Source organism: Callorhinchus milii, unplaced genomic scaffold, assembly GCF_018977255.1.
Source record: "Callorhinchus milii isolate IMCB2004 unplaced genomic scaffold, IMCB_Cmil_1.0 Scaffold20, whole genome shotgun sequence".
Taxonomy (NCBI): Eukaryota; Metazoa; Chordata; class Chondrichthyes; order Chimaeriformes; family Callorhinchidae; genus Callorhinchus; species Callorhinchus milii.
The window spans coordinates 1,768,855-1,791,524 of record NW_024704761.1 but is presented as its reverse complement, the minus strand read 5'-3'; the positions used below and the strand labels follow the sequence as shown (position 1 = coordinate 1,791,524).

General features: G+C 55.6%; 2 protein-coding genes across 2 annotated transcripts in view; one reads left to right on the top strand and one right to left on the bottom strand.

The window, feature by feature from the left end:
- tmem94 (transmembrane protein 94) overlaps positions 1 to 6,135 on the top strand; it is a 30,038-nt gene extending 23,903 nt beyond the window's left edge. Inside the window, exons 23-31 of the mRNA XM_042342407.1 lie at positions 416 to 605; positions 1,048 to 1,125; positions 1,530 to 1,615; positions 1,788 to 1,869; positions 2,221 to 2,369; positions 3,078 to 3,172; positions 3,555 to 3,648; positions 3,859 to 4,029; positions 4,277 to 6,135. Coding sequence (XP_042198341.1) covers positions 416 to 605; positions 1,048 to 1,125; positions 1,530 to 1,615; positions 1,788 to 1,869; positions 2,221 to 2,369; positions 3,078 to 3,172; positions 3,555 to 3,648; positions 3,859 to 4,029; positions 4,277 to 4,349 — 1,018 coding nt within the window. The 3' untranslated portion in view covers positions 4,350 to 6,135. The remainder of the gene's footprint in view (positions 1 to 415; positions 606 to 1,047; positions 1,126 to 1,529; positions 1,616 to 1,787; positions 1,870 to 2,220; positions 2,370 to 3,077; positions 3,173 to 3,554; positions 3,649 to 3,858; positions 4,030 to 4,276) is intronic.
- Positions 6,136 to 8,056: 1,921 nt separating this feature from the next.
- The window catches only part of LOC103175749 (caskin-2), a 37,039-nt gene continuing 22,425 nt past the window's right edge, over positions 8,057 to 22,670 (bottom strand). The window contains 20 exon segments of the mRNA XM_042342406.1: positions 8,057 to 8,765; positions 9,328 to 9,631; positions 10,055 to 11,714; positions 11,717 to 12,081; positions 12,388 to 12,526; positions 12,663 to 12,764; positions 13,142 to 13,252; positions 13,632 to 13,726; positions 14,158 to 14,230; positions 14,744 to 14,856; positions 15,790 to 15,954; positions 16,313 to 16,430; positions 16,928 to 17,022; positions 17,585 to 17,693; positions 18,086 to 18,194; positions 18,697 to 18,827; positions 19,354 to 19,449; positions 19,786 to 19,931; positions 20,268 to 20,365; positions 21,979 to 22,030. Of these exon segments, the coding sequence (XP_042198340.1) occupies positions 8,669 to 8,765; positions 9,328 to 9,631; positions 10,055 to 11,714; positions 11,717 to 12,081; positions 12,388 to 12,526; positions 12,663 to 12,764; positions 13,142 to 13,252; positions 13,632 to 13,726; positions 14,158 to 14,230; positions 14,744 to 14,856; positions 15,790 to 15,954; positions 16,313 to 16,430; positions 16,928 to 17,022; positions 17,585 to 17,693; positions 18,086 to 18,194; positions 18,697 to 18,827; positions 19,354 to 19,449; positions 19,786 to 19,931; positions 20,268 to 20,365; positions 21,979 to 22,030 (4,178 nt within the window). The 3' untranslated portion in view covers positions 8,057 to 8,668.

Here is a 22,670-nt window from a genome sequence, read left to right as displayed (position 1 = left end):
TGAGGCTGTTTCCACACATGGGCACTATGTGGAGTCCTGTAGCTTAGTGGTTAGAACACTCTCCTCGCAAGCGAGAGGACCAGGCTTTGATTCCTGGCTGGGGTGAAACATTCGGCAAGTTTCTTTACTCCACAGGCCTCCGTTTACCTAGGAGTAAGTAGGAACTGTTTACCTAGCAGTAAGAAGACCAACCTCTTCAACCATGTCAACCTACTTCAACTTACTCTCTATCTTCATCTTGGTATTAAGCTTCACCGCTGTAAAGTGACTGCCTTGGACAAAATGAACGGCTCTATATAAATGGAAGTTGTTGTTGGAGGACGTCGCTAGCACTGACCTGATGGGCTGTGTGAACCTACTGTCTGTTTCCGCTTCTCCTACTAAAGGTTTCTTCTGTTGTTTTGTTCATTAACAGCATTGGGTTGGATCCGCTGTATCCATCTCGATGTTCCTGGGAGACCTTTGGTTACGCTACCAGCGCCAGTGTTTCCTTCGAGTCCGAAGACCTCTCACCGCTGCAGTTGTCCGGCCTATTGAACAGCTTGCCTTGTTCCATTTCCTGCCACCAGGAGGAGAGCATCAGCATCATCAAGCTCATCGAGCAGGTAACGTACCTGTGGAGATCAGAGACTGACTGCTCTCGCCACTAAACATCTACCTGCCCTTCTGGATAGCAGGGAAAGAGAGTGAGAGAACAGGGAGGGAGAGAGAGAAAGACAATAAACATTCCTTACGCTTACTACGTCGGGAGGACGTCTCGAAACGCTTCACAGGGAGGACTGCAAAGTGTAGTGACTGTGTTTTTGGGGGTAAACTCAGCAGCCAAGTTGCGCGCAGCCTCAGGAAAACCTTAGCATTTTCAGGAGAGGTGAGAAAAGTAACGATAGGAAATTCCCCATCGTCTTTAAACCTGGTACAGCTGTGTATGTTTGCTCTGTGCCACGTTATTGTGTGGCATCTTTGAGATGGTATATAACCCAGACACCAGCAGCTGTGTTTGATGCAACTGGTGTTTAACCCAAGGGTATGTTTGTGTTTCTCCCTTAGGCACGACACACTACGTATGGGATCAGGAAATGCTTCCTTTTCCTGCTACAATGCCAGCTTACTCTCGTCTTCATTCAGGTGGGTCAACTCAAAGCCTCTTTCCTCACAGTCCTACTGGTTCTGTTGGACCGACCGACTGATAGATAGATTCACAGGGTCCACAAAGTCTTATTACTCCCCCTCCTCCCTCTCCTGCCACACAGTACATTGACCAACACCTGAAACATGTGGATGATGTCCCCTTATTCTGGATTCTCCCACCAGAAGAAATAGTTTCTCTGTATCTGTCCTGTCGAATCCCTTTAGCATTTTAAAGAGATTACCCCCTCAACCTTCTCAACTCAGGGGAATACAGACCAAGTTTATTCAACCTGGCCTCGGAATTTAACCCTTTAAGCCCTGGTATAATTTTGGTATTTTTGCTGGCTGGCGGTGTTTTGAGCCCTGATTAACCTTAGCCCTTTCTGTTCTTTTGTGAGCAGTTTTTGGCCTGTGTGGTTCAGCTGCCCCCACCACTCAGCACCACTGACGTTCTCTGGCTCTCCTGTTTCTGCTACCCGTTACTGAGGTAAGATGCTGTCCACGTACACAAAGCCCCAATCCCACCTCCTCGCCACGCACGGCCCTTAATGGTTTGATACACAAAAAAAAAGATTTAAAAACACAAATAATTGTTTATTTCGCAAGGCGCGGAATCGTCCCAAACAGTGTTTGTGATTCGGTTTTGATTTTGTCGTCAGTGCCTCGTTGTTGGGGAAACCGCCAGACAGCTCCGTGATGACAGTGGCCACCGGGAAAAACTTTGTGTCCATTCCCAGAAAGGTGAGCTGCCTTTACAGCTGAAGCCATGTCTGTGCCCTGCTCTCACCACTGTCCGTCCGTCCCTCCCTCCCTCCCTCCCCCCACAATCCCTTTCCAGCTTCTTCAAAAAGGAATTTAGAAGGCATTAGAAACAGGAGGAGGCCATTCAGCCCATCGAGCCTGCTCCACTACACACCGTTTCATGGCCCATGTACCACAGTCCCAATTCCTCAATCCAACCTCTCTTGTTACATACCTTAATATTTTTATGTATAAAAAGGAGATTAAAAACACAAATAATTGTTATTTTTGACATAAAATTGAGCCAAGAGGTAACAATTCTGAATTCTGTTACCGTTGTAACATCTGCAGACGCAACAGCACTTTGTGATGTGTTTCCTGATCAAGTTCAGCCTCACGGTCTTTGCCTACCTCATCTGCTTTGGGTTCATGCTGCAGGAATTCTGTGAAAAGTCAAACACCTTAAATATTACCAACTGCTCCTCCATCATGTTGCACAGGTGAGTTGCTGGCCAGTGTAATCCTTGGCTCAGGCCGGTTAGAATGTTTTTAGCACAAAAGGAGGCCATTCTCGTCCTTCGTACCTGGCCCCACTCTCCCTTAGAGCTGCTTAGTCCCACTCACCCTTCCCTCTTACATATTTTTTCTTTTTAGATGTTTCTCCCATTCCCTCTTAAAAGCTTTAATGAATTCTACTGCAGCCAGTGTTTTTGGCAGGACATTCCATGTCCTGTGTGTGTGTGCGTGTGCGTGTGTTGTAAACATAGGCGGTGGGTGAAAAATCTTCTTTAAGGGGCGGGGGGTGGTTGTGGTGCTGAGTAAAGCTCAGTTAAAGGGTCCGTCCCCCTTTACAGCAGGCGAGTGATTGGCTTGCTTATTGGTTCAAATAATTATTGTGTTGATGGTATTTATGTAATGGACATACAGAGCGTGACAAAGTTAGTTGGACAAACTATACGCCAAGCTATTGTATTCTCTTCCCTGCCTTATTTTGCTGCTGTTCAGTGCTCTTTGGTCCAGCAGATGGAGCCATATTACCAGAGATGACCAGCTTATCTCCTGCTTTTCGTAAAGACATAAAGACCATAGAACAATTTTATACAGGGAAACCTCAGCAAATTGGCTAAGTAGGCAGCTCTAGCATTGCCGTGTTGCTGAGCGAGAGGGAGTGGACCTGGGGGTTGACGGTGAGGTTTTACTTGTTGCAGTGATGCAGAGGGAGCACCCTTGTGGTTCCAGCAGCACTCTAATGGCTTGCTGTTAGCTCAGAAGATCATGGTGTGTTTTATCGTTCTGCATACAGGTAAGAGGAATAACCACAGTCACGTGACGCACATTGTTAATACACATGAACGAGCCGGGGAACCTTTATAACGCAGTATAAATCGGCTTCCTGATTGAGGGGGTGGGGGTGGGAGAGGCAGATCAAGGAGGATGGAGTGGTGAACAATGTCAGACGCAGCAGAGAGACTGAGGAGGAGGCGAAGGCAGAGGGTGTGGTGTGCAGCAAGCCGGTTGGCCTCCATTCACTCAACTAGTTGCTGATGTGGACTTTGCTGTTTGCTACGGTGCAGTGGCTTGAGGTGGATGTGAATAGTTGAGAGGTAGTGTCTAGTGCCTGTCATGTCTCTCACACACATGCACTACAGCTGCGGTTCCTGATGCAGTGTTTCTCCTGCTTACAGTGTGCATCTCCATTAGCCACGTACATCGTTCCAAACCCCTGTGGAGGAAAAGCCCCTTCAGTAACGCCTGGTGGTGCCTCACTCTACCTGTCGTGTAAGTATCGCCAGGGGAGAGAGAACGTGCGACAGCTCCCCCCCACCAGCACACTTGGGTCCGATGCGGATCAAAGCTTTCTACAACAACAACAACTTGCATTTATATACAGCGCCCCTCATGCAGGCATAGCGTCCCAGAGCGCTTTGACACAAACGTGCTGTGATGTGCAAGCCGCAGCGTGTGAGCTGTTTCCCCTGTGACGTGCAGGTTGGTGGGCCAGATGGTGCAGGTGGTGTTGGACTTGAAGCTGTGGAGGAACGCGGAGACACCGCTGACCTACGAGCTGCAGGACGTCCCAGTGCCGTGCTGGCTCCTCGGCCTCCTGTCCCTCTTTCTGGTCATTGTCATCAATGAGGTTGTGAAACTGCATGAGATCAGGTGAGTGCAAAGTTTTATCACAGGGGGGAGGGAAGGTCCGAGTTCATTGACGAAAAGCTAGGCTACAGCTGCTTAATATTTTAAACCTGCAGCCACAAAACACACAGTCACTACACACACTTTACGGTAAATCCTGTGAAGCGCTGTGGGACGTCCTCCCCACTTGAAAGGTGCAAAAACCAAATGTAAAGATTATTATTATTATTATCATTAAAACAAAGTAATCTTTGCCACCTCTTCTCCCCAGGGTGAGAGTGCGTTACCAGAAGAGGCAAAAGCTGCAGTTCGAAACGAAACTGGGAATGAATTCTCCGTTCTGACACTCGGGGAGCGTGTGAGAGAGCAGCGGCCAGAGCGGTGTGAGAGAGAGAGAGAGAGAGAGCAGATCCTCAAGCCACTGCAGGCATCAGAGCCAGGGCCTCGCTCAGAGCTGCGCCACCAGGACTGGATCACTACTGCATGAAGACGCACAGAGCCGCACAGACACCTGCCAACCTTTCACCAGACGTGTCGGAGCTATAGGGGCAGGGCCGCCGAGTACAGTAGGTACCAGAGACACAGCAGCACAGGCGGCAGAGCTCAGTTAGTAGCACTGCTAAACCATCCAGCTCTGTCGTGATGTCTAGACCTACAGACCCCTACCTACGGCAACTGGAGAAGGCACTAATTTCACCTTAGAGACCGTTTCTGCTGCTGCCAATGTGGTCCTGCCCGCGATGCACGTTCGTTCCTGCTTGTTCCAGCGCAGCGCAGCGCTGTAGTGTGGCAGGGCAGCAGCTGAGAGCTCAGCCACCAGGTTATAACAGCGATTGTCACTTCAGAGGGACATGGCCGGGCCGGGCCGGGCGGGAGGACTTGGTGTAAGGAGCTTATCGTGTAGGATGGAAGGCTGAGATCAAAGTGCATCGAGGTAAAACGGGACCCTTCCTGTTCACTAACATTAGAGCAGACGTCAGACAGAGGGAGAGAGAGACGGCCCAGGCCAGTTATAGAGTAAATGTCTGTTCAGTCCCCGGTTTTTAAGGGCTTCCAAGTACATGGTGCAGTCTTCAGAGAGAGAGAAAGTCTCCCCTGTTTCCAGTCTGCAGTAGGAGGTGCTGTAATGTCAGCCTCCTGACAGGAGCCAGGTCAGCACCAGTGATTTGCTGCTTGTCTTTAAAAGATGTGTTTTTATTCCTGTCTGCACTGATGGTAGCACTTGGCACTGCTTCTCGTCCTTGCTCCTGGTCCCTGCTTGTTGCCTGTTACAAACGCACCAGCTCGAACAGCCCTCGGAGCCGCAACTCTGCATGGAAGTCCTGCTCCCCTTATCCTGATGTTCCTGTGTAACGCGCTCGCACACGCTCTCTCCCTCTCCGTGCAGTTTTTTTCACCTTTGACGTTCCGAGTGGATACAGATTTGAATGAAATGGCATTTTAAAGGGAAAGAAAATAAAAGTGAACTTCGAAAGCGACCTCCAGCCAAGTTGGTGCTCACCCCACTTTCAACTTCAGGACTTGTCGATGAGGGTCACTGTGGAATGGGTGGGGGGTGGGGGGGAAGGGACTCCCAATGACAGCCTGACTGGGTTGTGGGCTAGTTTAAAGCCAGTGAATTAGGAGGTCCTGTGTCTGCCTGGCTTTGATGATGGCCTTCATGCAGAATCTCAAGATGTGCGTCTTCTGCCTCGCAACCAGCAACAATAGATCATGTGTGTTAGTTACCACTGCTGAGTGATGGAGCTGATTCTAATCGACCTCTGTACCCTGGGAGCTTTTGTGTCTCTGATGGTCTTGTGTGTGGATGGGTCAATGAGCTTCCCAGCATCGGGCTGTTCTCTCTCTAGTGTCTCGGGCCCTGTAGTCTCCGCTGGGACCTGACACTAATGGAGGTATGGAACATGTCAAAACCTTCACATCTTGTTCTTTTCTATTTATTTGTGATTGCTTAAGGGCTTGAAACAATTGTCGGTTGCCAAATCTGAGAGAATCCTTTCCTATCTGATACCACACACACAGACTAGGTGTAAGAGGTGCCACAAATAATGTCAAAATGTCTCAAAGCTTCACAGATAATTGTCAAAGCTAGGAGTCCTGTAGCTCAGTGGTTAGAGCACTCGCCTCGCAAGCGAGAGCCCTGGGTTCGATTCCCGGCCAGGACGAAACTTTGGGCAAATTTCCTTACTCCACCCGCCCGATAATAATCCCTCCAGAAAAAAAAAGAATAGTCACTTCAATCCACGACGGTTTGTGGGACTCTGCTGTGCGCAATTGGCTGCTGTGTTTCGCCCATAAATGTAGAGTCAATTCACTTTACAGTATATTCTGTGAAGTGCTTTGAGACGTCTCGGAGACATGAAAAGCGCTGTATCAAACGCAAGGATTATTTATTATTATTAGTGTGAATTTTGTAGGTGAAACGTGGCAGGTAATCTGCACACAGCAATGTCCCCATAAGCAGCCATGAAGTGAGTGACCAATTTTACGCGGGGTTTGTTGTCCAGGACACCGGGAGAGAGAAACTCGCTCTTTTGAAGTAGTGAAAAGGGATTTTTTTTACCGTCCGTCTGAACAGCCACTGCAGGACCTCAGTTTAACATCTCATCCAAAGGACGGCACCTCTGACAATGCAGCTCTGCACTGGAGCGTCAGCTGAGACTGTGAACTCGCAAAGTCCCGTGGTAAAAAATTGAATATTTGTCAGAAACACTGCCGGTCATCTCTTTGAGAGTAAACCGGGCTCCTGCCTCCCCCTCTCCAAGTTTGGAGGAAGTTTGTAAGTCGGGTTGTTTTGATGTTTTCTCTCTGGTCCCGTGTGTGTTTCAGGCAGGTAGGAATGTCACCCTCAGGAGTGATGCTGTGAGTGGTCAGTAAACTCCTGACATTGTTTGCTTCATTCATATCCAAGTTGATTCCCCATCTTGAGCCATCAGGACCGTGGTGCCTCTTGGGAGGCTGAGAGAACAGTCAAGTCGCCAATCTGTGCTGCTCAAAAACGTCACTCCAGCAGGACACTGAAAGCTTTGCCGTGGGGCTGGTGCCGCCAGTTGGAAAGCCAGGGACTAGGGACAGGCTTGCCGTCTGCGTGGACGCTTCACGTGCTCTTCAGCTCGAGCTTAAACCCAGAGCCAGCCAGGTGCGTAGGCGCTGTACACCCCCTCCCCAAGTCCTTCATAACAACAATAAACCTTGCATTTGATATAGCGCCTTATCACGTCACAGACGTCTCAAAGCGCTTCACCAGGATATACTGTAAAGTGAATTGACTATGTGAGAAAAACGCAGCAGCCAATTGCGCACAGCGATGTGCCACAAACAGTCGTGGATTGAGATGTGATTTATGCTAATCCAGAGCCCATCGTACTGTTAGGAAACTAAATTCTGAGGGAGGTTTCAACACCTACATCGGTTTATACCCCTGGAAATCGATTCGGTACGTCCCTGTTTTTATTGCTTATTTCCAGTCGGGTGTCAATCAGGAACTCTGAAAGTAAACTCTTTTAAACTTCCACCATTAAGGTAGAACGTCCCTCCTGAACGAGGGAACTGTTTGTTCTAAAACAGAAGTTTGTGTTTTTTAAGCAATATTTCGTCCCCTCTTACGTGTTCACGAAACTAGACGTTTCCCATTAGGAGCTGCATGTCCCAGGCCCATCACAGTGGCATTTGCATGTCTCGCCTATTCATTTTCAAGCGATTTTGAGTGCCGGAGGGGGAAACGAGAGCCATTTCTGCGCCTCTTCCTCCATTTGTGGCACCCAGCCATTGGGACGACTTTAGTACTTGGTATTCTATAAATTATGTATATGGTGTAAAATGTTTTAGATATTTAATAAATTCACTCTGGTCATTTTGATTTTTACTGAGCCGAAAGGTTGTAACTCGTAAGAGAAATTGAAATACAAATAAATATATTTGTAACGCTTTTCATGCTCGGTAATCAATGTATATTGTTCGTGCTTCGCTCATGATTTTCCTTCATTTCGTGCTGTCCTGCAGTGCAATGACCTCCCACAGATAAAAAAAACACACACACACTCAGAGCAGAATGAGTCCAACACGTCTGTATGTTAAACAAGTGCAAGGATTGACTCCTAGTGACAGCAGTTTCAGGCATTTTTGCCCAGACTCGGCTTCAAGTGTTAATATAACAGCTCATTCAGCAACGCTCTCACAATGGATATTCAGGTCCCCAGTAAATACACGTTTGTGCTTTTTTTTTTTAAGTGCTTTTGTGCTGTTAGCAGAAGCCAGCGGTAAAGAAATATATACAGTCACGTTTGTTTTATAATATATATATATATATATAAAAAAATCAGTGTCGTCGTCTTTTGGACGTTCTGACCAGTCATTCGCGATGCGATGCTGGGTTCAGAGGGAGAGGCAGCAAGAGAGTGAGACACAGAGAGCGAGAGTTAGCCTCAGAGCTGCTCGCTGTCTCCACAGTGTCTGATGATTGAGGTCCTCGGGGGAATGATCCACTGAAATACAGCGGCAGGGAGTATTTGATGGGGGTGGGAGGAGGCACTGAGCACCAATCCACCCCTCAGCGGTCTGTCTCTGTGTCGGTGTGAACGTCTCATAACAGCAGTGAGGCTTCAACCCGAGGCAGGTTAGTGTTTTCGAAGGCCAATCGATCGCAGGTCAAGTCGAGACGGTCTCAGTCCAACATGGCGTCCAGCTGGTCAGCGAGGTCGTCAAACATGCTGCCGATGTCGTCCAATATGTTGCCGGTGGAGATGACTGCGCCGCCCGAGCTGTGAGGAGGAGAACGATCAGAGTATGAACTCGGGCTCGTCACCTTCCCTTTGTAATAACAGCTCGGTTACAACCCAGGCAGCTGTGCCAGGCCAGGCCAGGCCAGGCCAGGCCCGGTCACCACACAAAAAGGGAGGATAGTGTAGCGTTGGAGAGAGAGAGAGCGCTGTCACGTCTTGAAGGGGGCGAGCCGAGCAGATCAGGGGCAATGATGTTTGTGCCGACTCTCCCTTCACTCCCCACTCTCCTACGTGTGACAGGCGTGTTGCTATGTGCCGAACACGCCGGGAGGCACGCAATGCAACCCAATATCACATTTACACAACGCCGTTCCATCCACGTCAGGAGGACCTGCCAAGGGGTTGGACAGTTAGGGGTTCGGATGCGAGCAGGCGGTTGGAATCAGTGGAGGGCAGGGAAGGTGGGGGTAGGAGTGAGAGATGAGAGCAATGCAATGGGAGGAACGTGTCACCGTTCCGGGGGCACACAATACAAGTGGCGTTGGCTTTGCCGAGGCTGAGCCAGAGCCTGACGCTCGCGGTGCTGGTGGCTGTGACTTACCCGTCGCTGCTGTCCTGATCCTGGGTCAGTTTGGCCTCCACGGCGTGCAGAGCCGCGGCGAGGGAGGTGCTGGTCTGCTCCAGCCGGCGGTGAGCCCGGGTGGCCTCCACCTCGCCCGGGGGGGGCCCCGGGACCGACTGCCCCGCGGCACACGGGCTGAGGGCCCTCGCCGGGGGCTGGTGCACGGTGTAGGGTGACGGGAAGAGTGGGGGGCTGCAGGCTCGGTGGTGGGCAAACGGCAGATGGTGACCGGTGCGCTGTGGGGAGAGAGGCGGACTGGCACACACCGACACCGGGCAACACTCTGAAAGAGAAACAAAATCCCGTCACCCGCCGTCTGCGCCCTCCACAAACTGCAGAGCACCCAGGGCTCGTGTCCCCTCCCCCGCACCAGGCTCCGTGACCCTATCACACCCCACCCCACCCGCGCCCGGTCCCACTGGCTCCCCGTCCCCCCTGAGGATACCGTTCAAAAATCCTCGTCCAGTGGTTTGGGACGTCCTCCCGACGTGAAAGAGTTCGCGGTGTGTCCTGTGAAGCGCTTTGAGACGTCTCGAAGACGTGATTGGGCTCTGTGTCAAACGCCAGGATTATTATTATTATTAAAGCCGCTGTACAAATGTAATGCGCTGTTGTTGACGTTCACCCCCCTTCACCTGCCCTCCCCTCCCCCCGGCCTCAGACATGCCTGACCCCCATGCGTTGGGTGGGGAGAGGGGGGGTTTACCTGTGGCGGGTGTCCTGGTGAGCGGTGGCCTGCGGAGGGCGAGGCTGCTGTGTGGGAGCTGTGCCAGGCTGGGCTTGGGCGAGAGCGGGGGCTTCAGGGTGGTTTTGGTGCCTTTCTCCAGGGACCTGATGCTCCTCTCGATCTGCGCGATCCTCAGCCCGATACACGTGTCGTCCTCCAGCTCGCTGTGTGGGCGGGGCGGCGGGGGAGGGGGTGCGGCCGGGGGGCTGGGCTCTGGCATCAGCGCCCCCTGCGCCTGGGTGTAGTGAGCCCCCTGGGGGGGCTGGGCACCACCTGCCTCCCCCTCGCCCTCCCTGGCTCTGTGCCTTCGCTTCACCGTGTCCGACTCGGTCAGGTTAAACTCGGGGGCGGTCGGTGACGGGGCGGGACCCGGCCCCTCCTCCTCGGGCCCCTGCGGCCCCCCGGTGTCGATGCCGGGCCGGTGCTTCGGCCGCTGTTTGATGGTCAGGTTGCCCTCCTCGGCGAAGGGGATGCACTCGCTCGAGCTGCTCTGGGAGGAGGAGGAGGAGGAGCCGGCCAGATCACCGTGACCGGCTCGAAGCTCCTCATCTTCCTCCTCCGCCGTAGCCCCTGCCCCGAGGTGCTCGAGCCCCATCCCCGGCTCACTCAACGTCCGCCGTCGCTGCCGTTGACTCCCGGCTTCCAGGCCGCCTCGGGGCCCCTCCCTGGCGGTCCCGACGGCGATCGCCACCTCCCCGGTGACCCCGGGCCTCGGCAGGGCCGCGAAGCCCGCCCCGCAGGCCGCCATTTCCAACATGGCCGCCATGCTCCTGACGCTCCCGCCGCCCAACGCTCCCGGGAATCCCTCCGCGGTGTCCGGCCGGAGTGGCAGCCCCTGCACCAGGTCGGGGTCCCCGTCGTCTGGCCTCCCGGGCCCCTGGGTTTCCTGGGAGCCGGGGACGGAGCTGAGGCGTTTGGGCGGGGGAGGGGGCGGCCCTTTCCTCCTGGCCCGGATGGCGAAGGACTGGCTGCGGCTGATGGTGCCGTTGAGCAGCGCGGGGGCCCGGGCGGGGTGACCCCGGCCCGGACGCCGGCTCAGGGTGGCGTAGGAGCTGATGGCCGCCATGTCCATCTCCTCGTCCTCGCGCTCGTGCTCCCCATCCGACACGGCAGAGCGGCTCAGGCTCTGGGAGCGTTTCTTCGGTCGGAACACGTCGCCGTTCGTCAGCTCCCGGCCCGGCAGGAGGTGGCGGATAACGGGCACGGCTCCCGGCAGCGGCACGGCCCCGGGCTGTGGTGCGAGCCGTCGCTGCCCCGGGGGGAGGGCAGGTAGCCGAGGCCCCGGTGCGTGGGGGAGCCAGACCCGGCCTTTGACGCCGGTGCCCGTTGCTGCTGCTGGTGCAGAGGAGCCGGGGAGTTGGGGCCGCGCTCCAGGGCGGGGCAGAGCTTGGGTTTGCCTCGGGTGGGGGGAGGGGTGAAGCCGGGGGAGAGAGAGGGTTGGGTGGACCCCACCCTCACCCCGTTGGTCGACCTCTGGAGCACGGGCCTGGGGTAGTGATCCCGTCCATCCGGAACCTTCCGCTCCTTGCTCGGGCTGCAGCTGAAGCCGTTCAGGGGCTCCCAGTGGCTGGCGGTGTCTCCGGGGGGCCGTGGGCCCTCCCCGCCCAGGCTCTCTTGGGACTGGCCGCCCCCCAGCAGGTGCTCCTGGGAGTGTCCCGAGCCCCGGGACCTCACCCCGATGCTCTCCTGGCTGCGGGAGATGCCGCCGGCCGCGGGCCTGAGCCCCAGGCTCTCCGGGCAGCCTAGGCCCGAGCCCGACATGGCCGACTGCAGCTCCGAGCTCAGCTCACTGTCCTGGAAGGTCAGCATCTTGGGGGTGTGGGGGGAGGGGCAGTCTCCGCTCTCGGGGGCCGCCAGAGCCGTTGCCGGCTCGATGGTGACGATGTCGAGGGCCCGCGGAACCTTCCGGCGCAACGTGGCCGTCTTGGCCTGCGCCTCCGCCTGGCTTATGGCCTTCTGCACTTCCAGAAGCTTCTTGACTGCGATCATCATCTTCTTCTGGTGCCCTGTGGAGAGAAGCCGACCCACGGGGACAGGACAGCAGTCAGCGAGACGTGCCCTCAGCCCACGGCTGAGACACGCGCACGCACACGGCTAGGACACGGACACGGGCACAGCCGGGCTCTGGCACCGAGGGGGCAAAGGTCAAACCACGACCCTGACCTTTCTTGGTGATTAATTTTTGGACACAACTTATGCAGTGCCCGTCACACAGGGTAACGTCCCCGAGCACTTACTACACACACGGTGACACAGACACAGCGACAGACACAGCGACAGACACAGCGCAGACACAGCGACAGGCGACGTACCGAGCTGCGTGACCCCGATCTCCTGCAGACCCTCCCAGGTGATCTCTGTGATGAAGTTGATGGTGTCGTAGCCGTTGTCCACCAGTTGCTTGTGGTACTGGGGTAGGCCGATGGCGCTCAGCCACTCCGACAGGTCAGCCTGCAGCCAGACACACACGCACACAGTCACACACGCTCGCGGTGAAGGCGTGGCAGGGGCGTGAGGGCGGGGCAGCGAGAGTGGGGCTGAGGTGGAGGGGGGAGGGGAGGAGAGGGGTTGGGGGGCAGGTACTCACCGGTCTGTAGCCGGGGAGCCAATCTGGGATGCTCATCTTGCCGATCTCGGTGGAGATTTTCTTCCTGTGGCCGGGCTTGGTCACGCCGATCGCTGTCAGGTCCTGGAGACAAGGTCACGGCAGTTTTGTGGGTGAAACGTGGCACCAATTAATTGCGCACAGCAGCGTCCTCACAAACAGTCGTGGGTTGAGTGACCAAGTCGTTATTATTATTACTTGAAGCGACTATTACCCCCCGGGAAAGCGATCCGCCGATCAGCTAACAACCGGAACCTCCTCACCGTTACACTCCGGCACTCCCCGACACTGAATGTATCCTGGTGTTCACTGCACCGAGATTCGGGGCAACTCAGGCTCCACGTCTCAGAGGGAGAGAGTGCTGTCTCCATCCCCTCCACAACCCACACTTGCCAAACCACCGCAGCCCCCATACCCCCCCGAGCCCACCCCCCCTCCCCCACACACACACACTCACTCACCTCGGGGGTCATGCGGCTGATGGTTGGCACGTCGTACCCCGCGGTGATGAAGTTAGCCGTGTAGTGTTGCAGCTGGAACTCACTCAGCCAGTTATAGATAGCCTCAGCATCCTGCCCCACACGCACACACACACACGGAGAGTGAGTGAGAGACACACGCTCGCTCACACACACACACACACACACATCCTGCCCCACACGCATACACGCAGTGAGTGAGTGAGTGAGAGACACACGCTCACACACACACACACATACGGGAACACACGCACACATACACACTCACACACAGACACATACATACACGCGCACACACACACACACATACACTCACAGACACATGCATACGTGCGCACACACACATATGCACACACTCGCACATCCATCCATCCACCCACCCACCCATCCATCCATACATACATACCCCCCCACACACACAAAAGCCAACACGCTGGGGGGTGGGGGTGAGGGGGTGTCAGGCTGGCCTTACCTTGCCCTCCAGCAGCTGGTCAGGATGCATGAACTGCAGTGAGTACCCCGGCTCCATGCACCTGTACCCCAACACCCCCGGGGCTCTCTCCATCCCTGCACAACACACACAGCACGTCAGGCGGGAGGCAGAGTGACAAAATACAGTCACACTTCACAGCGCTCTGAAGAGTCCTCCTGATGTGACAGACGCCACATCAAATACATGGATTCTTTTTACTGCTGTAATAAGTCAGGGCTGGGACAGGAAGCCAGGAGGCACCTTGCTCTCTCTCTCTCTCTCTCTCTCTCGCTGGGGAGCTGGGCTGGGGGGACAGAGAGAGAGTGAGCGCGAGGCAGGTTTGGGCAGGTGACCGCCTCCGAACAACAGAAGGTTGTTCCACACGTGTTGACTCAAAGGCTCCTTTTAGCTTTGAAACCTGATCCGCTGGAATCATCAGCCCTCCTGAGCGAGAGTCAACCGCCTTGGGGGCCACAACAGAGCTTAGCTTCCCCCGCCCGCCCTCCCGCCCGCCCTCAGACCTTACCTGCCCCTGGCTCCTCCAGCTCACTGCCCACAAACACCTTGTGATGTCCCTGGTCTCCCGCAGGGGGCGATGTCTGCCAGAGGACAAACACAAGGCTACGGTCAAATCACATTCGTACCATTTATTATTACGATTGTTACTATGATTGTTAGTGTTATTATTACTAGTAATAACCCTGACATTTGGTGTAATGGCTGTGATGTCAACACATCTGGGGAAACTGTGACCCAATGGGATCTTTAACATTTTTAAAAAATTTGGTCACTCAACCCACGTTGCCGTATACAGTCGTGCCCCGCGTTTGCCTACAAAATACACAGTCACTCCATTTCACAGTAAGTCCTGTGAAGCGCTGGGAGATGTCCTTACGATAAGGGGCTGCACCAAATGCAAGGGTTATTATCAATAGACGATTCAGCGCTGCCCCAGGACTGCACTGGAGCTCCTTGGGACGTCCTCCTGACGTGAAAGGCGCGGATTATACAACGGTCATTTAGTATTGTATTGTCCAGCCTGGACTGTGAGGAGAGACACTCAGTGAGTAACACCATTAAGGCCCAGCCCTTACGGTGGGCCCTTGCCGTACCTTGCAGTTCTCCGGGCTGGCAGGGCCTGGTTGACCCCCGGCGCTCTCGGTGCTCTGCCCGCTGCCTGCACTGCGGGTACTGCCCACGCTGCCCACACTGTTCCTGTCTCCTGCTGGACACAAAACATCGGAGTGAACAGAGGGTCGGGGGAGATACAACAACAACTCGCGTTTATATAGTGCCCTTTATGCCGGATGGCGTGTCGGAGAGCTTAAAGATACCCAGTGTGACAGGGACGCGGTGAGTGGGAGGGGAGGTCACCGTCAATCCATCTGAGCTGACCCCCGAACGATACCGTCTCCAGTTGACATCACTTCCCCCTGTGATCGGTTGTCGGTCAGCACCTACCAACCAGTGTCCATCCTCGTGGGGTGTTGGGGCAGCTCCTCTCAGTGTCCACCTCACACAGCGTCGCCAGCCACCACACAACATGGGAATCATCCTGCCACCCCCATCAGGAGGCAGTTGGCCCCCCACACCGCCCCCCCACCCACCACCCCCCGTGTTAGTGCTGGTGTTTGCTTCGCTCCTCCAGTGGAGACGTTCTTCCTAATCCCAATTCTCATGTCTTTCCCAGACCCTCTGTACTCACGTGCCGCTCACACTCCCTTTTCATCAACTCCAGTAGGAATACGAGTGCGAAGAGAAGCAGAGGGTGTTGGGTGGAGGGGAAGGTCTGAGGAAGCACTGATCAGGACTGAAAGCACTGAACGCTATTCCTAACCTCACACAAGGTCAGGGTCTGACATGGATTCTAGTTGTTCTATTCTATAGCGGGGAGGAGTGGGTGGGGGGGGACATGCTTACCGGGTTGCCTGAGGACCCAGACAGCCTCGGAGGCGTTGGAGCGCCGCCCTGGTAAAGGCTCTGCAGACCATGACCTGCACAGATAGGGAGAGCTGATGTGTGCGGCTATGGGTCAGCAGGGCTGCGGTAAAGACAAGGGAGTCTCTCTGTAAAGGACGTGTGGCTGCAGGTGTGAGGGTGTGTGGCTGCAGGTGCGAGGGGGTGTGGCTGCAGGTGTGAGGGGGTGTGGCTGGGTTACCTGGGGCGGGGTCTGGGCGGGGTTGGCTGAAAGAGGCGTGGCTGTAGGTGTGAGGGGCCGGCAAGGTCTGGCAAAGCTGGAACGAGCCGTCCTTCTGGGGGGTCCTGGGCATCGCCTGGCGCTGGTGGGTGGGCACCGAGGCGTGGCGGGTCAGTGTGCCCCCTGCTGGCGAGAGAGGGCAGTGAGTGAGCCAGACGCGTACAGTCACTCCACAACCCCCATCACTCAGCCTCACACTCATCCCCTCACACTCACCCCCTCAGTATACAGACACACCATCAGAGCTGGAACTGAACACCTTTAAAGTAGGACGGACATCTCAAAGCGCTTCACAGAGGTGATGGATAGAAGAGGAGAGAGAGAGAGGGGGGAGGGAGAGGAGAGTAAGAGGAGAGAGAGGAGAGCAAAAGAGAGGAGACAGAGAGAGAGAGAGAGAGAGAGAGAGTGTGGGGGGGGGGGGGGAGGGGGGAGGGGGCAGCGGGAGAGCCATTGACCGGAGGTTTTCTGAGTGCTGGACACTGACCTGACCTCCTGCTGATGACCTCCACGATGGCGGGGGGAAAGTAACCCACACAGTCGGTGCCTCGCTGGCTGTCGTGGATGTGGCCTTTCCAGCGGCCATCAGCGTGCTGCTCCAGGACCTGCCGCGGAGAGAGAGGGGGGAGGGGGGGGAGAGGGGGGGGAGAGGGGCTGGGTCAGTCTCTTGATCATGTAAAGCTCAGGTATAAAGCGTAATAACACTACTCCTTGAATTCGACCCGGCGCCTTATCCCCCGTCGTTGAGACGTCTCAAAGCGCTTCACAGGATACACTGTGAAGTGTAGTGACTGTGTACTTTGGGGAGAGAAACGCGGCCAGCCAAGTTTGAGCACGGCAGCGCCCCACAGACAGTCGTGGATCGAGTGACCGCATTTTACTTGTTGGCGATCGTTGGCCAGCGGGGAACTCCCTTCTCTTTTCGGCTAAAGACTTTTGTGATCGTCAGGCCCCGCCCCGACCTGGGGGCTTGAACCCACAAACCTCGTGACTCACGAGGCGAGAGCGAGAGCGAGAGAGAGAGAGAGAGAGAGAGAGCGCCAACGCTGAGCCCGGCTGCCGCAGCTTTGATGCTCAGGTCTCGAGCTGGGGGTTGACTGACCGTGATGACGTCACCGGCGCGGATGTTGAGCGAGGTCAGGTCGTGAATGTTCCGATAGTCCTTCAGGGCTCGTACCTGCAGCACCCCAGAGGCCTCTGTCGGGAAGATTATTAGGACAACAAGACTTTAATCTGACGCCGGGTCGAGACGCCTCAAAGCGCTTCACAGAATATGCCGCAAAGCGGAGTGACGGTGTACTCTGCGGCGGGCGAAGCGGGGCAGCCACTTGCGCCCAGTGGTTGGTCGTTACTGGTTATTATTAGGGGTCATTACGACTAATTATAATCATTACTATTCACGGCGATCTTCTTCTAATTGGCGAACGGTCGTGGATCGACAGCTTATTGTAGAGCGTGGGTGATGCGGAGCCCCGGAGCGCGAGCATGGCACGGTACTACCCCCACCCACCCACCCACCCGGGAGCAGCCCCCGACTCTGGGCTCTGTCTGAAGCTGTTGCCCCAGGTGCTGGCGGGAGAGGTTTAGAGAGTCTCAGCAGTGGAGAGTGGCTGAGGTTCTGGCTTGTGCCCTGGGGCTACGCACTGACCAGACAATCCAACCCCAGCCCACCTCCCAATTCCCCTCCCCTAACCCCCAACCTCCTCCTAACCCCCACCCCCAACACGCCCCCGCACCCCCCTCCGCCCACCCCCCTGACCTCTCAGTAGCTGTTTGATCTCCTTGCTGGCCTGCGAGGTGGTGAACTGGTTGACGATGTCCAGGGCCGTCTGGTTGTAAGTGTTCCTGATGTTCACGTCAATACCGGCCTGGGGCGGGCGAGCAGATCCGAGTGAGTTCCCAAGACAGGCTGACACACACACACACACACGCACAGGCACACACACACACACGCACACACACACACACAGTCAGTCACACACACAGTCACACACACACAGTCACACACACACACGCACACACACACGCACACACACACACACGCACGCACACACACGCACACACACACACACACACAGGCACACAGTCACACACACACACACGCACACACACGCCCGCACACACAGGCACACACACACACACACATGCACACACAGGCACACACGCACGCACACACGTGTGCGCGCACACACACGCACACGCACACACACACGCGCCCCGCGTGATGGGTCACAGCCCAGGCCTGTGTATTGCCGCTCACCTCGAGAAGCAGCCTCACCACCTGTGTTTTCCCGCACAGCGCGGCCTCGTGCAGTGCGGTTCCCGTCTTGGAGACCTTGTTGCTGTCGATCCCGGCCTTGATCAGCAACCTGCGACCGACAGACAGACCGAGCGGGAGAGCGAGCTCCGTAACTGCGGATTTTGTGGGTGAAACGCGGCGGCGGCCGATCGCGCACAGTGATAAGTTGGTACCGGTTATTATTAGGTAATTATTACTAATTATAACCATTGTTATCAATGGTGGTTGTTCTAATTGTTACTGTAATCACACTCTGGGTTCCCTCCCACCCAAGCCTCGGCTCTCACCAACCTGCGCCTAATACGCTCCATAATTAGGTGAGCGGCCTGCGTCGCTCCAGGGAGAGAGGGAGAGAGAGAGAGCGTATTCCATCCCAATAATCTATCTCTGGGATTTCCATGTGTGGGTGGGATTCATGGAATTCTCAGCTCGGTTTGGAGACTCTTAAGCAACGGGGACGCGTTTCCATGTGTGTGTGTGTCAGATGCCCGGCTGACCCCCACCTCTCCGCGCCACACAAAAAAAATGACTGTGACCAGTGACTCTCTCCCGGTCTGGTGAAGAGCTATTACCCGATGATGTCCTTGTGGCCATTCTTGGCGGCCAGGTGCAGGGGGGTGGTGAAGTTGGCGTCGTGGCTGTCCTTAGACTGTCCCTCCAGCAGGGCCACACACATGTTACTCTTCAACAGCAACTGGGCAACCTGTGAACACAGCCATCGGTCAGCCAGCCAGCCAGCCAGCCAGAGAGACAGACAGACAGCCAGAGAGACAGCCAGAGAGACAGAGAGACAGACAGCCAGAGAGACAGACAGACAGCCAGCCAGCCAGAGAGACAGTCAGAGAGACAGACAGCCAGCCAGCCAGTACAACCTCCAATATTACAGGCAGTGAGACAATAATAATAATAATAATCCTTGCATTTGATACAGTGCCTTATCGCGTCTTCGAGACGTCTCAAAGCGCTTCACAGGACACACTATAAAGTGAATTGACTGTATGCTTTGTGGGCGTATAAACTGTGTTAGGAATGTGAGTGAGGGAGGGAGAGGCTTGAAGGGTGTGGGGATGGGGCAGTGGGATTGTGTGGACAGCTTGCTGTGAGAGCTGGGTGGGGGGTGCGTGAGGTGGGGGGAGTTGATGGTCCAAATGGCCTCCTTCTGTGCTGTAAATGTCTACGACTCTGATCTCCATTGCACTACAATCTGCACTGACCCCTCAACGCCTCACCTTCAGTCGGCCGAACTCACAGGCCAGGTCCAGCGGGGTCTTGCGGGCCTTGTTGACGATGCAGGGGTTGGATTGGTGCTGCAGGAGCATCTCCGACTGGCAACGGGGAGAGAGAGAAAGCGTCAGAGTGGCCTTGCTGCCCACTGTGAAACCAGACCCCAAACTCCACCCGGTCTCAGCCCCAAAGCCCTCATTATCCTAACAAATCAAAGCCCTCACGGGTCAGTCGGGTGGTCCAAGCTGCACAAGCAGCGGGAAAGCTTGCCAGACAGGGCTCTTGATGGCAATGGCTCCAGTGACAGCATTGACGTCAGGGGTCCTGAGGGGAGGCTGTGAACCTACAACCTTCCAGGCCCCAGCATCGCCCCAACAACAACAACTCGCATGTATACAGCGCCCCTGAGGTAGGGTGGCGTTCTGGTCGGTACCTACCACACAGTAATGTCCATACTGGGCCGAGAGATGTAGTGGGATCTGCCCGTCCAGTGAGGCCATGTTGACGACCGCCCCCGCCCGCAGCAGTAAACGTACGGGCTCCACCAGCCCCTGCCAGGCCGCATAGTGCAGGGGGCGCATTCCTGCCCCAACGCCAACAACAACAACAACCACAACCGGGAACAAAGAGAAGAGCGTCAGTGCAGAGAACACACAGCGAGTGTCACACAGTCACGTCTCGGTCACCGCGGTCAAAAGCGAACAGGAAAAGCCCTGGTTATATTGGGTACAAAGATCTCCCTCCTGGGATTGGAGTGGAGAGCCCCAGTGGGGGAGCGAGCACCAGCACGGACACGATAGGGAGAGAGGGGGAGAGAGAGAGAGAGAGAGAGAGAGAGAAAGAAAAGGGAATGGGGTTAGAGTAGAAAGGCACGTTGCTAAAATAAAGCCATTTCCCAATGAGAGTCAGTGATACCCACCATTGCCGTCCTTTATATCGATGACTGCCTGAGCTTCCAGCAGGAGAGAGATGAGCTCAGTGCTGCCGCTGAGAGCAGCGTGGTGCAGAGCCGAGAACCTGCGGGGAAGAGCACACGCATCAGCATCCACGCCGCGCTGGGGGGGGGTTGTTGGAGGCTCAAGTGAGGCCTCGTCTGACTGTTCTGGTGGAGGTTAAAGATCCGGCGGCACTGAAGGGAGTTTTTCTCTCTCTCTCCCCCAGTGTCCTGGCCGACAATCCCCCAGATAAAACCAGTCATTCGCTTGCGGGGCATTGCTTTGCGCAAATTGGGTTTGGCCTGCAACATGCACAGTCACTACACCTCACTGCAAAACCCTGCGGAGGGCTTTGAGACGCCTGGACGACGTGATAATGCGCTGGGTTCAAAGGCAGGGGCTACTGTTGCTATGTCATTATCTCGCTGCTGTGCGCCATTGGCTGCCCACGAAATACACAGTCACCACACGTTGCAGTATATTCTGCGAAGCGCTTTGAGGTGCCTCTGGATGATGTGATAATGCGCTGTATTGAAAGACAGGGATTATTATAGTTACATCATCGTTACACGGCTCTCCTTTCACTCGGAGCTGAACAAGACAGAGCTCGGAGTTTGTCGGCCTCCTCGTGAGTCACTCACAATGCTCCCCCTCAGCAGAGCGGAGCTGAGGGGAGAAGCTGCACTCGCGGTCAAAACAGCTGCACTCGGCCCACGGTTAGCGAGAGCGTCACTCCGGCAAGTACCCCGGCATCCTGCCTCCTCGCTGCAAACACGCTCACATTCCACTCTCTCTGCGAGTCACAACCTGACTCCCATGTCCGCTCGCGTTTCATCCACACACACACATACACACACGCAGCACGCGCATACACACACATCGCTCGGGCGCGCACACACACACACACATCGCTCGCTCGCGCACACACACACACAGCACGCACACATCGCTCGCACACACACACACAGAGCACACACATACACACACAGCACACACACACGCACATTGCTCGCACACACACACACAGCGCGCGCGCACACAGCACACACATCGCTCACGCACACACACAGCACACAAACACAGCACAGACACACACGTCGCGCACACGCAGCCCACATACAGCATAGACTCAAACACGCGCGCGCGCACACACATTGCACACACACATCACATCGAACTCAGACACGAACATGCGTGCACATACACACACATCGCGCACACGTGTGCCCGGGAGGAGTGTCTCACTTCACCTGCGCACACAAAGCGTGACGCTGAGCGGAATGTCTGACACATCATCAGCTGAACGAGCAGCAACGTGTTCTGGGGGAATGTTTTCTGGGTGAGTCACCTTCCCGAGGCCACATAACCAACAACACCTCGCACTCCCTCGCCTCTGCTCCTGAAGGAGCGTCCTGTTCCCAGTGTGGAGGGAGGGAGGGAGGGAAGGAGGGGGGGGAGGGGAGGCGAGTTGAGGATGGGGAGGGGGTGTCACTGGTTGTTTGTGTCTGAGCGATGATCTGAATCAGCAACGAGACCCCCTGGAGCTGTCAATACCAGCCGTTCCCACCCCGCGCAGACCCCATCCCCGCACTACCCCTACCCCCCCCCCGCCCCCACCTCACCCACTCCTACCCGCACAGTGTGATTTACGGCAGAGGGTCAGCGGGTTAGTGTGTGGGGACTGTGAGCACTCACCCATCCGAATCCTGGTAATTAACATTCAGCCTCTTGGAGGATCCCAGCAGCTCTGTAATTACACAGAGAAACATCGAGTGAGACAGGACGGACACAGAGAGAGAGAGAGAGAATGAGACAGGACAGATGGGTACCTTCATGCCCTGGTACCTCCCTACCTCTGTGACCTGCTTGTTTTGTCCCTCGTGCCCTGCGTTCCACCATCGGCACTTTCAGCCACTACGCCCCCGAACTCTGGAACACTCTCCCTCAATCCCTCCGCCTAGCCCCTTCCTTCCCTCCCCATCGGTCACCTCCCCCTCCCCCAGGCTTGGCGTCGTGCTCCACCACTGTCAAGCGCCCTGGGACGCCTCCCGGCGCAAATGCAAGTTGTTGTTGTTAAAAAGGCAGAGAAACGAGTGTCCAGAGCCGTTCTGCTCAGATTCCCAGCCCTGGGCACCAGCTGCGGAGCCACAGCCCGGCTGGAGTTCCTGTGTGGCGCTCGCTGGCCGGGCCGGGCCGGGCTCTGGTAATTTAATGCTCTTGGGGAGGTCACAGCACAATGCTCGCTGTTAATCGTTAGCTGATTCACTGAGGGTCACAGCCACAGCGAGGCCACAGGCAGCAAAATCAGGGCATCAATCTGCCAGCCCGTCAGTCACACGCACACACACACACGCGCACACACACACACGCACGCGCACAACATCCAC